This window comes from Electrona antarctica (assembly GCF_951216825.1).
Source record: "Electrona antarctica genome assembly, chromosome: 10".
Lineage (NCBI taxonomy): Eukaryota > Metazoa > Chordata > Actinopteri > Myctophiformes > Myctophidae > Electrona > Electrona antarctica.
In genome coordinates this window covers 5,939,943-5,953,894 of record NC_136791.1, presented here as the reverse complement: position 1 = coordinate 5,953,894, position 13,952 = coordinate 5,939,943, and the positions used below count along the sequence as shown (strand labels likewise).

At 46.2% G+C, this 13,952-nt stretch overlaps 1 protein-coding gene across 1 annotated transcript in view; it reads right to left on the bottom strand.

Annotated features, from left to right (window-relative positions):
• The window catches only part of wdr11 (WD repeat domain 11), a gene marked incomplete at its 3' end in the record, with an annotated part of 212,767 nt that overhangs the window by 61,147 nt on the left and 137,668 nt on the right, over positions 1-13,952 (bottom strand). The window contains exons 12-13 of the mRNA XM_079512909.1: positions 13,397-13,503; positions 339-414 (exon numbers count right to left, since the gene is read on the bottom strand). Coding sequence (XP_079369035.1) covers positions 339-414; positions 13,397-13,503 — 183 coding nt within the window. The remainder of the gene's footprint in view (positions 1-338; positions 415-13,396; positions 13,504-13,952) is intronic.

The following is a 13,952-nucleotide window of genomic DNA, read 5'->3' as shown; positions in this document are numbered from 1 at the left end:
TGTATGTGCACACCACTGTTCTCAGCCATCATAAAATACCCGGTAACCTGAGACCTCTTGTGGCATATTGCTTCATTCTTTATGTCCCAAATCCCCATAGGTCCTCGGGGACTGCCCTTTAAGTCAGACCTCCCTTTAGTCAGACCTGTGATGTGGGTTACAAATCACCTATGCTGCAGGTAACAAATCACCCGTGGGTGATTTGGGAGGTCTGACAAATGCCCCGCTGCGCGCCTAAGTACCACTACAGTTGAATATAAGACGAGCGGTGTGGTGTTCAAGCAGGGTGTGGTTAAAAGGGTGTCGGAGTGTCGTTTTGAAGGGGTCTTAGAACTCACTTGAGATGAGACACTTTAATCATCTCAATGGCTGGCTCATCGTTCCCTCTCTCCCCTCGGAATGCAAAGCACCTGCCTGAGGGAGGGAGAGAGAGAGAGAGAGAGAGAGAGAGAGGGAGAGAGGGAGAGAGGGAGAGAGAGAGAGAGAGAGAGAGAGAGACAGAGAGAGAGAGAGAGAGAGAGAGAGAGAGAGAGAGAGAGAGAGAGAGAGAGAGAGAGAGAGAGAGACAGAGACAGAGACAGAGACAGAGACAGAGACAGACAGAGAGAGAGAGAGAGAGAGAGACAGAGACAGAGAGACAGAGACAGAGACAGAGACAGAGACAGAGACAGAGACAGAGACAGAGACAGAGACAGAGACAGACAGAGAGAGAGAGAGAGAGAGAGAGAGACAGAGACAGAGAGACAGAGACAGAGAGAGCGACAGAGAGAGAGACAGAGACAGAGACAGAGAGAGAGAGAGACGGACGGAAGATAAAAAGTTTAAGTTTGGGTAAAGATTGAAGAGAAAAATAAAGAAAATAGACTGGCCAATCACATCAAAGCAAACGTTATTTGTATAGCACATTTCTAAGGTCGAACCAAAGTGCTTCACATGACGGAGCATAATAACATAATAACAGAGAAGAGGATAAGAAGACAGATAAAAGAAAAAAGGAAGGAAAAGCATTAAAACAAAGTGTCAAAACAGAGCATTATATTAAAAAAACAATACGCAGTACATAGGTATATGGGTACATAGGTAGGCTATAAGGGCAGAGGTAAACTCAATTAGACATTAGCGCATTTAGACCTGATGACGATTATACAAATGTCTTCTAAATCATGACAGTTTTCTGAAAAACCCATGTTTCTACTGTATATCAGTGGGTCTCAAAATATTCCATGTCAATGATCCGCAAAAATATATGTAATTGGCCGCCGACCCCCATCAGAAAATATGTTGTTCTAGGGACCCCCCCAGAAGAAAATATTTGAGTTAACACCTTGATTACCCGGGGTTATTTAATCCATTCAATCAGAGCGCCCAGTGATTTATAGCAGCGGAGCACTTTTACTGACGGACCGGATGTTATCCCGGATGTGGCTGAAGTAGCTAGATGCAGCCAAAACACTCTAGAGGCGATTGACAACAACGGGAGGTATGATTAATTCCACCGCGACTAGCGACTGGACCTGAACACATAATCTTTGCTTAGAATTGGGCGAAATGATTTAGATCAAGAGATTAACGTTTTAAGATTTTCGGTCTCTTCGGCTAAACAGGGGGGGGGGGGGACATTTTCGATGACGTCCCACGGTTGCGCAACATCGAATGTTGCGCAACAGACGCTGCCAGCCTGTGGAGCGATGCGATCGGGTTTGATATCAATAATCTCAGTCCTATTAAACAATCTCCGTCCATGGCATCACACCGTACTAATCAATAGGACCGAGACCTCGGCCTGGGGCCCTTAAACTGTTAAAACACCAAAAGGGGTTCCCGTCCTGAATGGGTTAAAAGCGAGTGAGAAAAAAAAAACTTTAATAACTTTGTACTGGTAGTGTAGAAATTGTTTAATTGTAGTGGTGTGGCGGTGTTGGTTTAATTTTAGTGGTGTGGTGGTGTTGGTTTCATTGTAGTGGTGTGGCGGTGTTGGTTTAATTTTAGTGGTGTGGCGGTGTTGGTTTAATTTTAGTGGTGTGGTGGTGTTGGTTTCATTGTAGTGGTGTGGCGGTGTTGGTTTCATTGTAGTGGTGTGGCGGTGTTGGTTTCATTGTAGTGGTGTGGCGGTGTTGGTTTAATTTTAGTGGTGTGGTGGTGTTGGTTTCATTGTAGTGGTGTGGCGGTGTTGGTTTCATTGTAGTGGTGTGGCGGTGTTGGTTTAATTTTAGTGGTGTGGTGGTGTTGGTTTCATTGTAGTGGTGTGGCGGTGTTGGTTTAATTTTAGTGGTGTGGTGGTGTTGGTTTAATTTTAGTGGTGTGGTGGTGTTGGTTTAATTTTAGTGGTGTGGCGGTGTTGGTTTCATTGTAGTGGTGTGGCGGTGTTGGTTTCATTGTAGTGGTGTGGCGGTGTTGGTTTCATTGTAGTGGTGTGGCGGTGTTGGTTTCATTGTAGTGGTGTGGCGGTGTTGGTTTCATTGTAGTGGTGTGGCGGTGTTGGTTTCATTGTAGTGGTGTGGCGGTGTTGGTTTCATTGTAGTGGTGTGGCGGTGTTGGTTTCATTGTAGTGGTGTGGCGGTGTTGGTTTCATTGTAGTGGTGTGGCGGTGTTGGTTTCATTGTAGTGGTGTGGCGGTGTTGGTTTCATTGTAGTGGTGTGGCGGTGTTGGTTTCATTGTAGTGGTGTGGCGGTGTTGGTTTCATTGTAGTGGTGTGGCGGTGTTGGTTTCATTGTAGTGGTGTGGCGGTGTTGGTTTCATTTTAGTGGTGTGGCGGTGTTGGTTTCATTGTAGTGGTGTGGCGGTGTTGGTTTCATTGTAGTGGTGTGGCGGTGTTGGTTTCATTGTAGTGGTGTGGCGGTGTTGGTTTCATTGTAGTGGTGTGGCGGTGTTGGTTTCATTGTAGTTGTGTGGCGGTGTTGGTTTCATTGTAGTGGTGTGGCGGTGTTGGTTTCATTGTAGTTGTGTGGCGGTGTTGGTTTCATTGTAGTGGTGTGGCGGTGTTGGTTTCATTTTAGTGATGTGGCGGTGTTGGTTTCATTGTAGTGGTGTGGCGGTGTTGGTTTCATTGTAGTGGTGTGGCGGTGTTGGTTTCATTGTAGTGGTGTGGCGGTGTTGGTTTCATTGTAGTGGTGTGGCGGTGTTGGTTTCATTGTAGTGGTGTGGCGGTGTTGGTTTCATTGTAGTGGTGTGGCGGTGTTGGTTTCATTGTAGTGGTGTGGCGGTGTTGGTTTCATTGTAGTGGTGTGGCGGTGTTGGTTTCATTGTAGTGGTGTGGCGGTGTTGGTTTCATTGTAGTGGTGTGGCGGTGTTGGTTTCATTGTAGTGGTGTGGCGGTGTTGGTTTCATTGTAGTGGTGTGGCGGTGTTGGTTTCATTGTAGTGGTGTGGCGGTGTTGGTTTCATTGTAGTGGTGTGGCGGTGTTGGTTTCATTGTAGTGGTGTGGCGGTGTTGGTTTCATTTTAGTGGTGTGGCGGTGTTGGTTTCATTGTAGTGATGTGGCGGTGTTGGTTTCATTTTAGTGGTGTGGCGGTGTTGGTTTCATTGTAGTGGTGTGGCGGTGTTGGTTTCATTGTAGTGGTGTGGCGGTGTTGGTTTCATTGTAGTGGTGTGGCGGTGTTGGTTTCATTTTAGTGGTGTGGCGGTGTTGGTTTCATTGTAGTGGTGTGGCGGTGTTGGTTTCATTGTAGTGGTGTGGCGGTGTTGGTTTCATTGTAGTGGTGTGGTGGTGTTGGTTTCATTGTAGTGGTGTGGTGGTGTTGGTTTCATTGTAGTGGTGTGGTGGTGTTGGTTTCATTGTAGTGGTGTGGCGGTGTTGGTTTCATTGTAGTGGTGTGGCGGTGTTGGTTTCATTGTAGTGGTGTGGTGGTGTTGGTTTCATTTTAGTGGTGTGGTGGTGTTGGTTTCATTTTAGTGGTGTGGCGGTGTTGGTTTCATTGTAGTGGTGTGGCGGTGTTGGTTTCATTGTAGTGGTGTGGTGGTGTTGGTTTCATTGTAGTGGTGTGGCGGTGTTGGTTTCATTTTAGTGGTGTGGCGGTGTTGGTTTCATTGTAGTGGTGTGGCGGTGTTGGTTTCATTGTAGTGGTGTGGCGGTGTTGGTTTCATCTCCCTGCTGCAGCAGGACTGAAGCAACGGCAGTTAGTCTGATCTCCTCTTTTATTCATGGGGCTCCTTCCAACCCGCCACAGAAAGACATTATGCAAAATGTCAACAGATATTAAACGACCTTCAGGCTGTTTTGCTTTTTCACCGCACCCGTTCTTAAGGAAGCACTGATGCACTTGGGAGATGACATACTCTGTGGTCTGTTTAAAATGCATGAGAGAGGAAGCGGACGGGTCCCAAAGGTGATAAGGACAACAAAGACAAAGAGCAAAAGAGCAGTTATGTGTAATGTGACCTCCGCCTCTTCCATTCTTGTGGTGCCGGGTTAATGTAATCAGGCAGTGTTGATTTCGTCGACTAAAACTAAGACGTTGTTCGTCGACTACCTTTTTCCACTGACGAAAACTAGACGGAAATTAAATAAAAACTAAGCTATGATGACTAAAAGTAAGACTAAATATATTGACAATTTCATCAACAAATACAAACTACACTAACATGTTAGGGAGGGACTAGTGGACAAGGTGTCTAATTGGCTGCATGCTGCTGCGACGCGTTGTGAGCTTGTAGATCGGCGATTTTCAGCAAGTGTAAAAACACTCATTACGACGGCATCAAGGCGCGCCAAAATACATTTTAGACGACTAAATCAACCGTAGATTTAGTCGACTAAAATCTTATGATATTTCGTCGACTAAAACTAGGCTAACACTAAAACATTGCAGTGACTAAAAGGGGACTAAAACTATTCAACAGACTATGACTAAAACTAAAATCTAAATGTGCTGCCAAGAAACACTGTAATCATGCCCTTGTCACAGGTTGCAGATAGATCATTCTTGGAATCTACCCCGTTTACAATTGTGCTGGATAAATTTACAAGCTTAGGTATTGTGGTTACGAGTAAATTGAAGTTATTGAAATTAAATTGGGATAAAAAGATTAAACAATTGGAGAAAAATATAGTATTCTGGAGCACTTTGCCTATTTCAATGGCTGGGCGCATAAATGCTATAAAAATGGTAACTTTGCCTAGATTTTTATATATATTCCAGTCAATTCCAATAAGTATCCCTCAATACTATTTCAAAAAATTGGACTCTATAATTTCTTCCTTTATCTGGTTTGGTAAAACACCTAGAATAGCTAGGCAAAAGTAAGAACGAAGGAGGATTTGGACTTCCTCAATTCCGGTTATACTATATGGCGGCTCATTTAAACTTTTTTTATCTATGGTATGACTGCTATCCTGGATGTAATCTGGAGAATATGCCTTCATGGCTTAGTATCGAGCATTCATCCTGTTCTGGGTCGTGTCTTCCTGCATTACTTAATAGTCCTATTAAGATCAAGAAAAGTACTTATGGACATAACCCCATAATTCAAAATTCTCTGAAAGTATGGTCTCAGATCTTAGCATTGACAAAGGCTCCTAAAATGTATTTGGATTCTCCTATATGTTCCAATCCGGCTTTTCAGCCAGGATTGGCGGACCCGGTTTTTATGTCATGGAAGGGAAAGGGTATTGTGAACCTACGAAATGTATACTTTAATCAAGGTCGTGGTCAAGGTTATCTTGCCTCTTTCCAACAGTTGCGAGAATCCTTCCAGCTCCCATCATCGCATTTCTTCCGTTACTTGCAATTGAGACATTTTCTTAGAACACATATCCCACAGTATGAACAACAACCCAGTCATCCAGTTTTGGACAGTTTCTTCAACACTGAGCCCTTTGAAAAAGGTGCAGTCTCTCAATTTTATGACACCTTGCAGGCAGTGGTTAGCCCATCATCACGCTTGTTTAAGGACAATTGGCAAAGAGAATTGGGCATAGAGATTTCAGATGGAGTATGGGAGGACTGTATCGCCAACATTCACCATAGCTCTATCAATGTTAGGCACTCTCTGATTCAATTTAAGATTGTTCATAGGCTGCACTATTCCCCAACTAAATTAAACAAAATCTTTAAAGATTCTTCTCCCATGTGTGGAAAGTGTTTAACAGAACAAGGGACTCTGTCTCATCAATTTCTTCAATGTCATAAATTGCAACGTTTCTGGAGTAATTTTTTTTATTTCTTGGCTAAAGCATATAAATGGGACTCCCCCCCGGCACCTCTAGTTGCACTCTTCGGTGTGGTGGAACCAGATCAGGTTCAAAACAAATATGAGGCTCGGGCCATTTCGCTCGCTACGCTGCTAGCTAGGAAGTTAATACTACAGGCCTGGAAGTCGGATAAGCCTCCGACAGTTGATATGTGGCTAAGGGAGCTGGGAGGAGTGCTGCATTTGGAGAAAATTAGATTTACCCTGTCGAAAAGGGAACCCTTGTTTCAAAGAATCTGGTCACCCATTATTGAGATGCTTGTTGTGTTGGACTGAAGTGATTGAAACGATATTGTTCTGCCCCGTAATGTCATCTAATTACTGTAAATGTTTTTTTTAGATTGTGTTGTGTTGTTTCTGTCCTCGGAGTGCGGTGTAGTCATCAGCCATGTCGGTTATTATTTTATTGTTTTTGTCTTTTTCTTTGACTGTTATGTATTGTCTCTTTTTATTGTAAGTCTTGTTTTGTTTGTATGTTTCTGCTATTTTTTGACCAATCTGTAACTTGCTTGAATATTTTTGAAATGCCTGTATACCAAAGATTCATAATAAACAGATGTTAAAAAAATTTAACACTGTAATCAGGCTAATACGGACAAAACTTTTCACATACCGCTTTTTGTGTTTTTCCTCTGAAATACACAATGGCCAGCGTCTAGCGTCCTGATTAGCGTAGCTCTAGAGATGAGTGTCTAGCGTCTATCGTCCTGATTAGCGTAGCTCTAGAGATGAGTGTCTAGCGTCTATCGTCCTGATTAGCGTAGCTCTAGAGATGAGTGTCTAGCGTCTAGCGTCCTGATTAGCGTAGCTCTAGAGATGAGTGTCTAGCGTCTATCGTCCTGATTAGCGTAGCTCTATAGAGATGAGTGTCTAGCGTCTATCGTCCTGATTAGCGTAGCTCTAGAGATGAGTGTCTAGCGTCTATCGTCCTGATTAGCGTAGCTCTAGAGATGAGTGTCTAGCGTCTAGCGTCCTGATTAGCGTAGCTCTAGAGATGAGCAGCCCAGAGCGACGGGACGTTGTAATCACAGACAGTGTTTGTCAGACACGCGCGCGCGTCTCAAGGACAGAGGAACACACACACACACTCAAATGTGCATATGTATAGGTAGGAAAGGCACGAGCATTGCACACACACACAATAAAACATGCACAGTTGCTTGACACTTATTTTAAACTAAGTAATTAAACCCCTCTTTTTCTTTCTTCTCCAAAAAATGGCTAAATACCAGGCACAAAAATGTAGTGTTGATACAATCGATTATTTGCATTGCAAAACGATACGATACGATACATAGTCAATGTTGCCGTTTTCATTTCGATATACTTTGATTCTTGAAATAAAAATAGATTTTTCGATGCAGTTACTATATCGTTACACCCTTATTAATTATGTGCCAGTGTCTTGCACCGGAAAAAGCAGCTCTAAGCTTGTAGATCAGCAATTTCCATGCGCGACACCGGCATCGAACAAAGGATAAATAAATCAGGCATGAGACCCTGACAGCGGGGGCGGGGCGGGGGGTGGAGGTCATTCCACACCTTGGGAGCCAGGAGGAGGATGATGCTGGCAGGACTGCACCCAACCTCGGTTATTTCTCCACGGATAGTAGCTACATTTGCGGTCAAGGTCTCTTTTTGACCTTGTAAAAGCTCAGTAGAAGGTCTTTTGAACACACATGAACTTGTTTCAGCAACTCGGGAGAATTAGGAGTGTGTGCTATAAAATAGACTAACCAAAGCTAATCCTGTGGACTGTTAACTTTGACGACTCTTAGCACAAAGTCATTAAGGAAGTGGATTGGATGAACTGAGGGGAAAGAACATTTACTATCTCTGCCATTTTGGATGAACTGAGGGGAAAGAACATTTACTATCTCTGCCATTTTGGATGAACTGAGGGGAAAGAACATTTACTATCTCTGCCATTTTGGATGAACTGAGGGGAAAGAACATTTACTATCTCTGCCATTTTGGATGAACTGAGGGGAAAGAACATTTACTATCTCTGCCATTTTTAACCATTACACAGTTTTATGTAGTCAATGCAAAGTTCATAAACCTAGGCAATATAAAGTGATTGGAGAGTTCCAGGGTTCTACAATAAAAAGTTGGACAAGGAGCACCGTACAGACATTTTTAACACTTCGTACTAAAACAAATAAGGGAAAATAAACTAAACAAGTGGTTCGATTGATGTGTAAATTATATTTAACCCATTTTGACCTGAGATCAGATTCTAAAAATGTCTTCTAAATCCTGACAGTTTTCTGAAAAAGCTATGTTTCTATGTCAGTCGTTCTTTGATTTTTCAAAAATAGCAGACCTACAAGTTCATAGTGCGGCACTCGGTGTCGCGCTATGAGCTTGTAGATCTGCTATTTTTCAATAGCTAAAGCATAACATAATGCTAACACCAAAAGGGGTTCCCGCCCAAAATGGGTTAAGAGCAAAAGGCCTATAAAAGGAGCAAATAAAAATCACGGCATATGCCATATTTTATTAGCAAACTCATTCCCCTTTCGTCGTTCCATTGACGTTTTATAGCTCTCCCCATCCACATTTATTTTGTCGACTAGCAACGCCATCCATCTCTTCCCAACGTACTGTCATTTGTCCTCTACTTAACTCTGCCACCCTATGCCCTGCGTCCTCTTTACCCCCTCCAGGATCTATGGCCACTGATGGGGAAATGATTCTAGGGGCTCAGCAGGCGTTCAACCACAAGTCCCCAGAACGTGATACGATCTCATTCTCAAAGTCAGACACCCTTCAGGGATGCCTTCAGAGTCAGACTATGCTCCTGGAGAACGAGATTAGACGACTAAAAGACAGAAGTAAACAGAGGTAAGGGGATCAAACCCGAGAGAGCAATGCAGAGAAGATGGAATGATGTACTAAAGCTTACATGGTGGCCCTAAAAGGGATTAAATTGTTGATCAGTATGCAGTGTAGAGATTGGATGGATAACAAAGAGCCCTGCTAGTGGCCCCTAGAGGCTCTGTGTGTAGAGAGCCCTGTTAGTGGCCCCTAGAGGCTCTGTGTGTAGAGAGCCCTGCTAGTGGCCCCTAGAGGCTCTGTGTGTAGAGAGCCCTGTTAGTGGCCCATAGAGGCTCTGTGCTGCTCCTTACAAACAGAACAACGTGGGCAACTGGCGGCCCGGGGGCCACATGCAGGATATTCAGGTTTTCAATTAAAATATAGCAAAAATAGCTGATCTACAAGCTCAAAACGCATCTCATTGCGACGCGTTTTGAGCTTGTAGATCGGCTATTTTTACTACGACAGTAATATGCAGTGTGGCCCTCTGGAGTGAGTGTGGAAATATATTGGCCCTCGCCATCGTCAAAGTTGCCCACCCCTGAAACAGAACAACGTGGTTTGAACCGACAGACATTGGCATCCCCAATTCCCCATGTTTACTGGTGGGACTAAAACGTTCAAAACAAAACGAGAATTGTATGGGGGTACAAATATGACATTTTGAGGGTGGCGCTAGAGGCAACGTCATGGCATCCCTCAAACAGTTAGGGTTCATCCACCACACTCAGGAAGTATATCTGGCAGGTTACATATCAATCTGACCATTAGAGTTTGAGAGGAAGTGGACATTTTGGCCTAAAAGTAGTTCTGGAGAAACGGCTATATGGGTCACAAAATTCAGTAGGGCCATTCTCCAGAGCACAAATTAAGAAAGCAGCTTATAAGGGGAACCAATGGTTCAGCCCTGTCATGACACTAGTATATCAGAGGTACTGGCGATCCTTGATGCCTACTGTAGATGGTGAGTGCCAAGCAGGGAAGTATTGTTGATGTCGTCAACTAATACTAAGACAAAAAAATGTTCGTCGATTACCTTTTTTTCACTGACGAAAACTAAATGGAAACTAAAAGAAAACTAAGCTATGATGACTAAAACTAAGACAAAAACTAAGACAAAAAATATATTGAAAATTTTGTCAACACAAAAACTGGAGTAAAATGTTAGGAAAGGACTAGTGGACAAGATATCTAGTAGAAGTCATTTTACAGTTGGTTGCATGCTGAAAATAGTAGATCTACAAGCTTGTGAGCTTCTGGATCGGCTATTTTGATGCCCAGATTCCAGGTGGTGCTCCCTAGTCCCGCCCACTTCAATTTGCAATTCAGGCATTTAGCAGATGCTCTTTTCCAGAGTGACTTTCTAATAGAGCGTTGCGGTCCCGCCCCCCAATGAATGAATATCAGGACGGACACAAGGCCACTGAGCTGGTGGCGGGCATGGAGGTGCACGGCCTCCACTGAGCTGGTGGAGGGCATGGAGGTGCACAGCCTCCACTGAGCTGGTGGAGGGCATGGAGGTGCACAGCCTCCACTGAGCTGGTGGAGGGCATGGAGGTGCACAGCCTCCACTGAGCTGGTGGAGGGCATGGAGGTGCACAGCCTCCACTGAGCTGGTGGAGGGCATGGAGGTGCACAGCCTCCACTGAGCTGGTGGAGGCCATGGAGGTGCACAGCCTCCACTGACCTGGTGGAGGGCATGGAGGTGCACAGCCTCCACTGAGCTGGTGGAGGGCATGGAGGTGCACAGCCTCCACTGACCTGGTGGAGGGCATGGAGGTGCACAGCCTCCACTGAGCTGGTGGACGGCATGGAGGTGCACAGCCTCCACTGAGCTGGTGGAGGGCATGGAGGTGCACAGCCTCCACTGAGCTGGTGGAGGGCATGGAGGTGCACAGCCTCCACTGAGCTGGTGGAGGGCATGGAGGTGCACAGCCTCCACTGAGATGGTGGAGGACATGGAGGTGCACAGCCTCCAATGAGCTGGTGGAGGGCATGGAGGTGCACAGCCTCCACTGAGCTGGTGGAGGGCATGGAGGTGCACAGCCTCCACTGAGCTGGTGGAGGGCATGGAGGTGCACAGCCTCCACTGAGCTGGTGGAGGGCATGGAGGTGCACAGCCTCCACTGAGCTGGTGGAGGGCATGGAGGTGCACAGCCTCCACTGAGCTGGTGGAGGGCATGGAGGTGCACAGCCTCCACTGAGCTGGTGGAGGGCATGGAGGTGCACAGCCTCCACTGAGATGGTGGAGGACATGGAGGTGCACAGCCTCCACTGAGATGGTGGAGGACATGGAGGTGCACAGCCTCCACTGAGATGGTGGAGGACATGGAGGTGCACAGCCTCCACTGAGCTGGTGGAGGGCATGGAGGTGCACAGCCTCCACTGAGCTGGTGGAGGGCATGGAGGTGCACAGCCTCCACTGAGCTGGTGGAGGGCATGGAGGTGCACAGCCTCCACTGAGCTGGTGGAGGCCATGGAGGTGCACAGCCTCCACTGACCTGGTGGAGGGCATGGAGGTGCACAGCCTCCACTGAGCTGGTGGAAGGCATGGAGGTGCACAGCCTCCACTGACCTGGTGGAGGGCATGGAGGTGCACAGCCTCCACTGAGCTGGTGGACGGCATGGAGGTGCACAGCCTCCACTGAGCTGGTGGAGGGCATGGAGGTGCACAGCCTCCACTGAGCTGGTGGAGGGCATGGAGGTGCACAGCCTCCACTGAGCTGGTGGAGGGCATGGAGGTGCACAGCCTCCACTGAGATGGTGGAGGACATGGAGGTGCACAGCCTCCAATGAGCTGGTGGAGGGCATGGAGGTGCACAGCCTCCACTGAGCTGGTGGAGGGCATGGAGGTGCACAGCCTCCACTGAGCTGGTGGAGGGCATGGAGGTGCACAGCCTCCACTGAGCTGGTGGAGGGCATGGAGGTGCACAGCCTCCACTGAGCTGGTGGAGGGCATGGAGGTGCACAGCCTCCACTGAGCTGGTGGAGGGCATGGAGGTGCACAGCCTCCACTGAGCTGGTGGAGGGCATGGAGGTGCACAGCCTCCACTGAGATGGTGGAGGACATGGAGGTGCACAGCCTCCACTGAGATGGTGGAGGACATGGAGGTGCACAGCCTCCACTGAGATGGTGGAGGACATGGAGGTGCACAGCCTCCACTGAGCTGGTGGAGGGCATGGAGGTGCACAGCCAATTCTGTTGCAATCTGTTGCAATCCAGACCATCTTCTTTGGGACCAATTATCGTTGGATGGACCGACCGATCAACAGAGCCAACCCTAACCCGGCACTCACATCAAAACGACAACAAGAAGTCGGTAGTCATTCATTTCCATTGGCAGATGGCAAATTGGTGAGTGACAAATAAAAGGTTGAGGATATGTACTGTACTTCCCCTTCTTCTGTGAAACATTCCTGAATTGTTAAAACTAGTTATAAATGTGAAATTAATCAATATTGACCATGGCCTATTTTTCCTGATAAAATATGATCTATTTTTGATAGAATCTAAATGTTTGTACAGTATGCATTATGCATACTGTACAACATGCATATAGGTCTCCTCATTCCTTGTGTTTTCTTCTTGTCTGCAATTTTGTGATAGATGCTAAATAATTACACTATGCAGATAATACCTACTTGTTGCTTACTTGTTCACGTATGTCATATTACTTACATACTGTAGACAAATGCTGTTTGCTTGGCCACAAATGCTACTGTTAACCCATTTTGATATGATTTGTCACGACAAGAGTTGGCTTTGTCCGCGACGTAAACGTCTTTAAATAAATACTTTCTGAAAGGTCTATGAGGAAAATGAACAGGGATTTCTTTTCCGGGTCTCTCGAGGGGGCGGGACCGGGTCTCTCGAGGGGGCGGGACCGCAACGCTCTATTAGAAAGTCACTCTGGAAAAGAGCATCTGCTAAATGCCTGAATTGCAAATTGAAGTGGGCGGGACTAGGGAGCACCACCTGGAATCTGCACTATATAATTGAAGTAGGAGGGACTAGGGAGCACCACCTGGAATCTGCACTATATAATTGAAGTAGGAGGGACTAGGGAGCACCACCTGGAATCTGCACTATATAATTGAAGTAGGAGGGACTAGGGAGCACCACCTGGAATCTGCACTATATAATTGAAGTAGGAGGGACTAGGGAGCACCACCTGGAATCTGCACTATATAATTGAAGTAGGAGGGACTAGGGAGCACCACCTGGAATCTGCACTAGAGGGAGAGAATTAAAGTGAGTGAAAGAGTGACTGGAGGTACACGCTGGGACAGAAGCAGTACTCACCCAGTGTGTGTGGAACGAACGTGCATGCGCGTGCACGTGTGTGTGTGTGTGTGTGTGTGTGTGTGTGTGTGTAATGGACTCACCAGTGGGCAGGTCGATGTGCTGCAGTTCATTCCGCACCATGCCCATGTTGTTGGGGGCAGAGGTAGCAAAGCTCAGGAAGCTGGTGAGACTCACCCATTCAATCCCCCTGAACACACACACACACACACACACACACACACACAGACACAGACACAGACACAGACACACACACACACACACACACACACACACACACACACTGAGTAATTCTTCCATCTACCACTGAATTCCACTAACTAAAATAGTTTAAAATGCTTAGCAAAATCAAGCCAAGAGAAAGTCAACATTCTGGGAGATGAGCCCAGTATGGGCGGCCAGCAAGCATAATGAGATGCTAAATATACGCATGATTAATTACTACAATTTCACCCACAAAAATGTAGATGAGATGCTAATTATCTGGACCTCCCTCCCTGTGGCTAGGCTGAGGCAGAGGCTGTTACACTGCATGATTTCAATACAGTGTCCCTTATTGCTTCCAGCCAAACAAAACATACGCTTATAGAATTTAACCCATTCTGGGCGGGAACCCCTTTTGGTGTTAGCATTATGCTA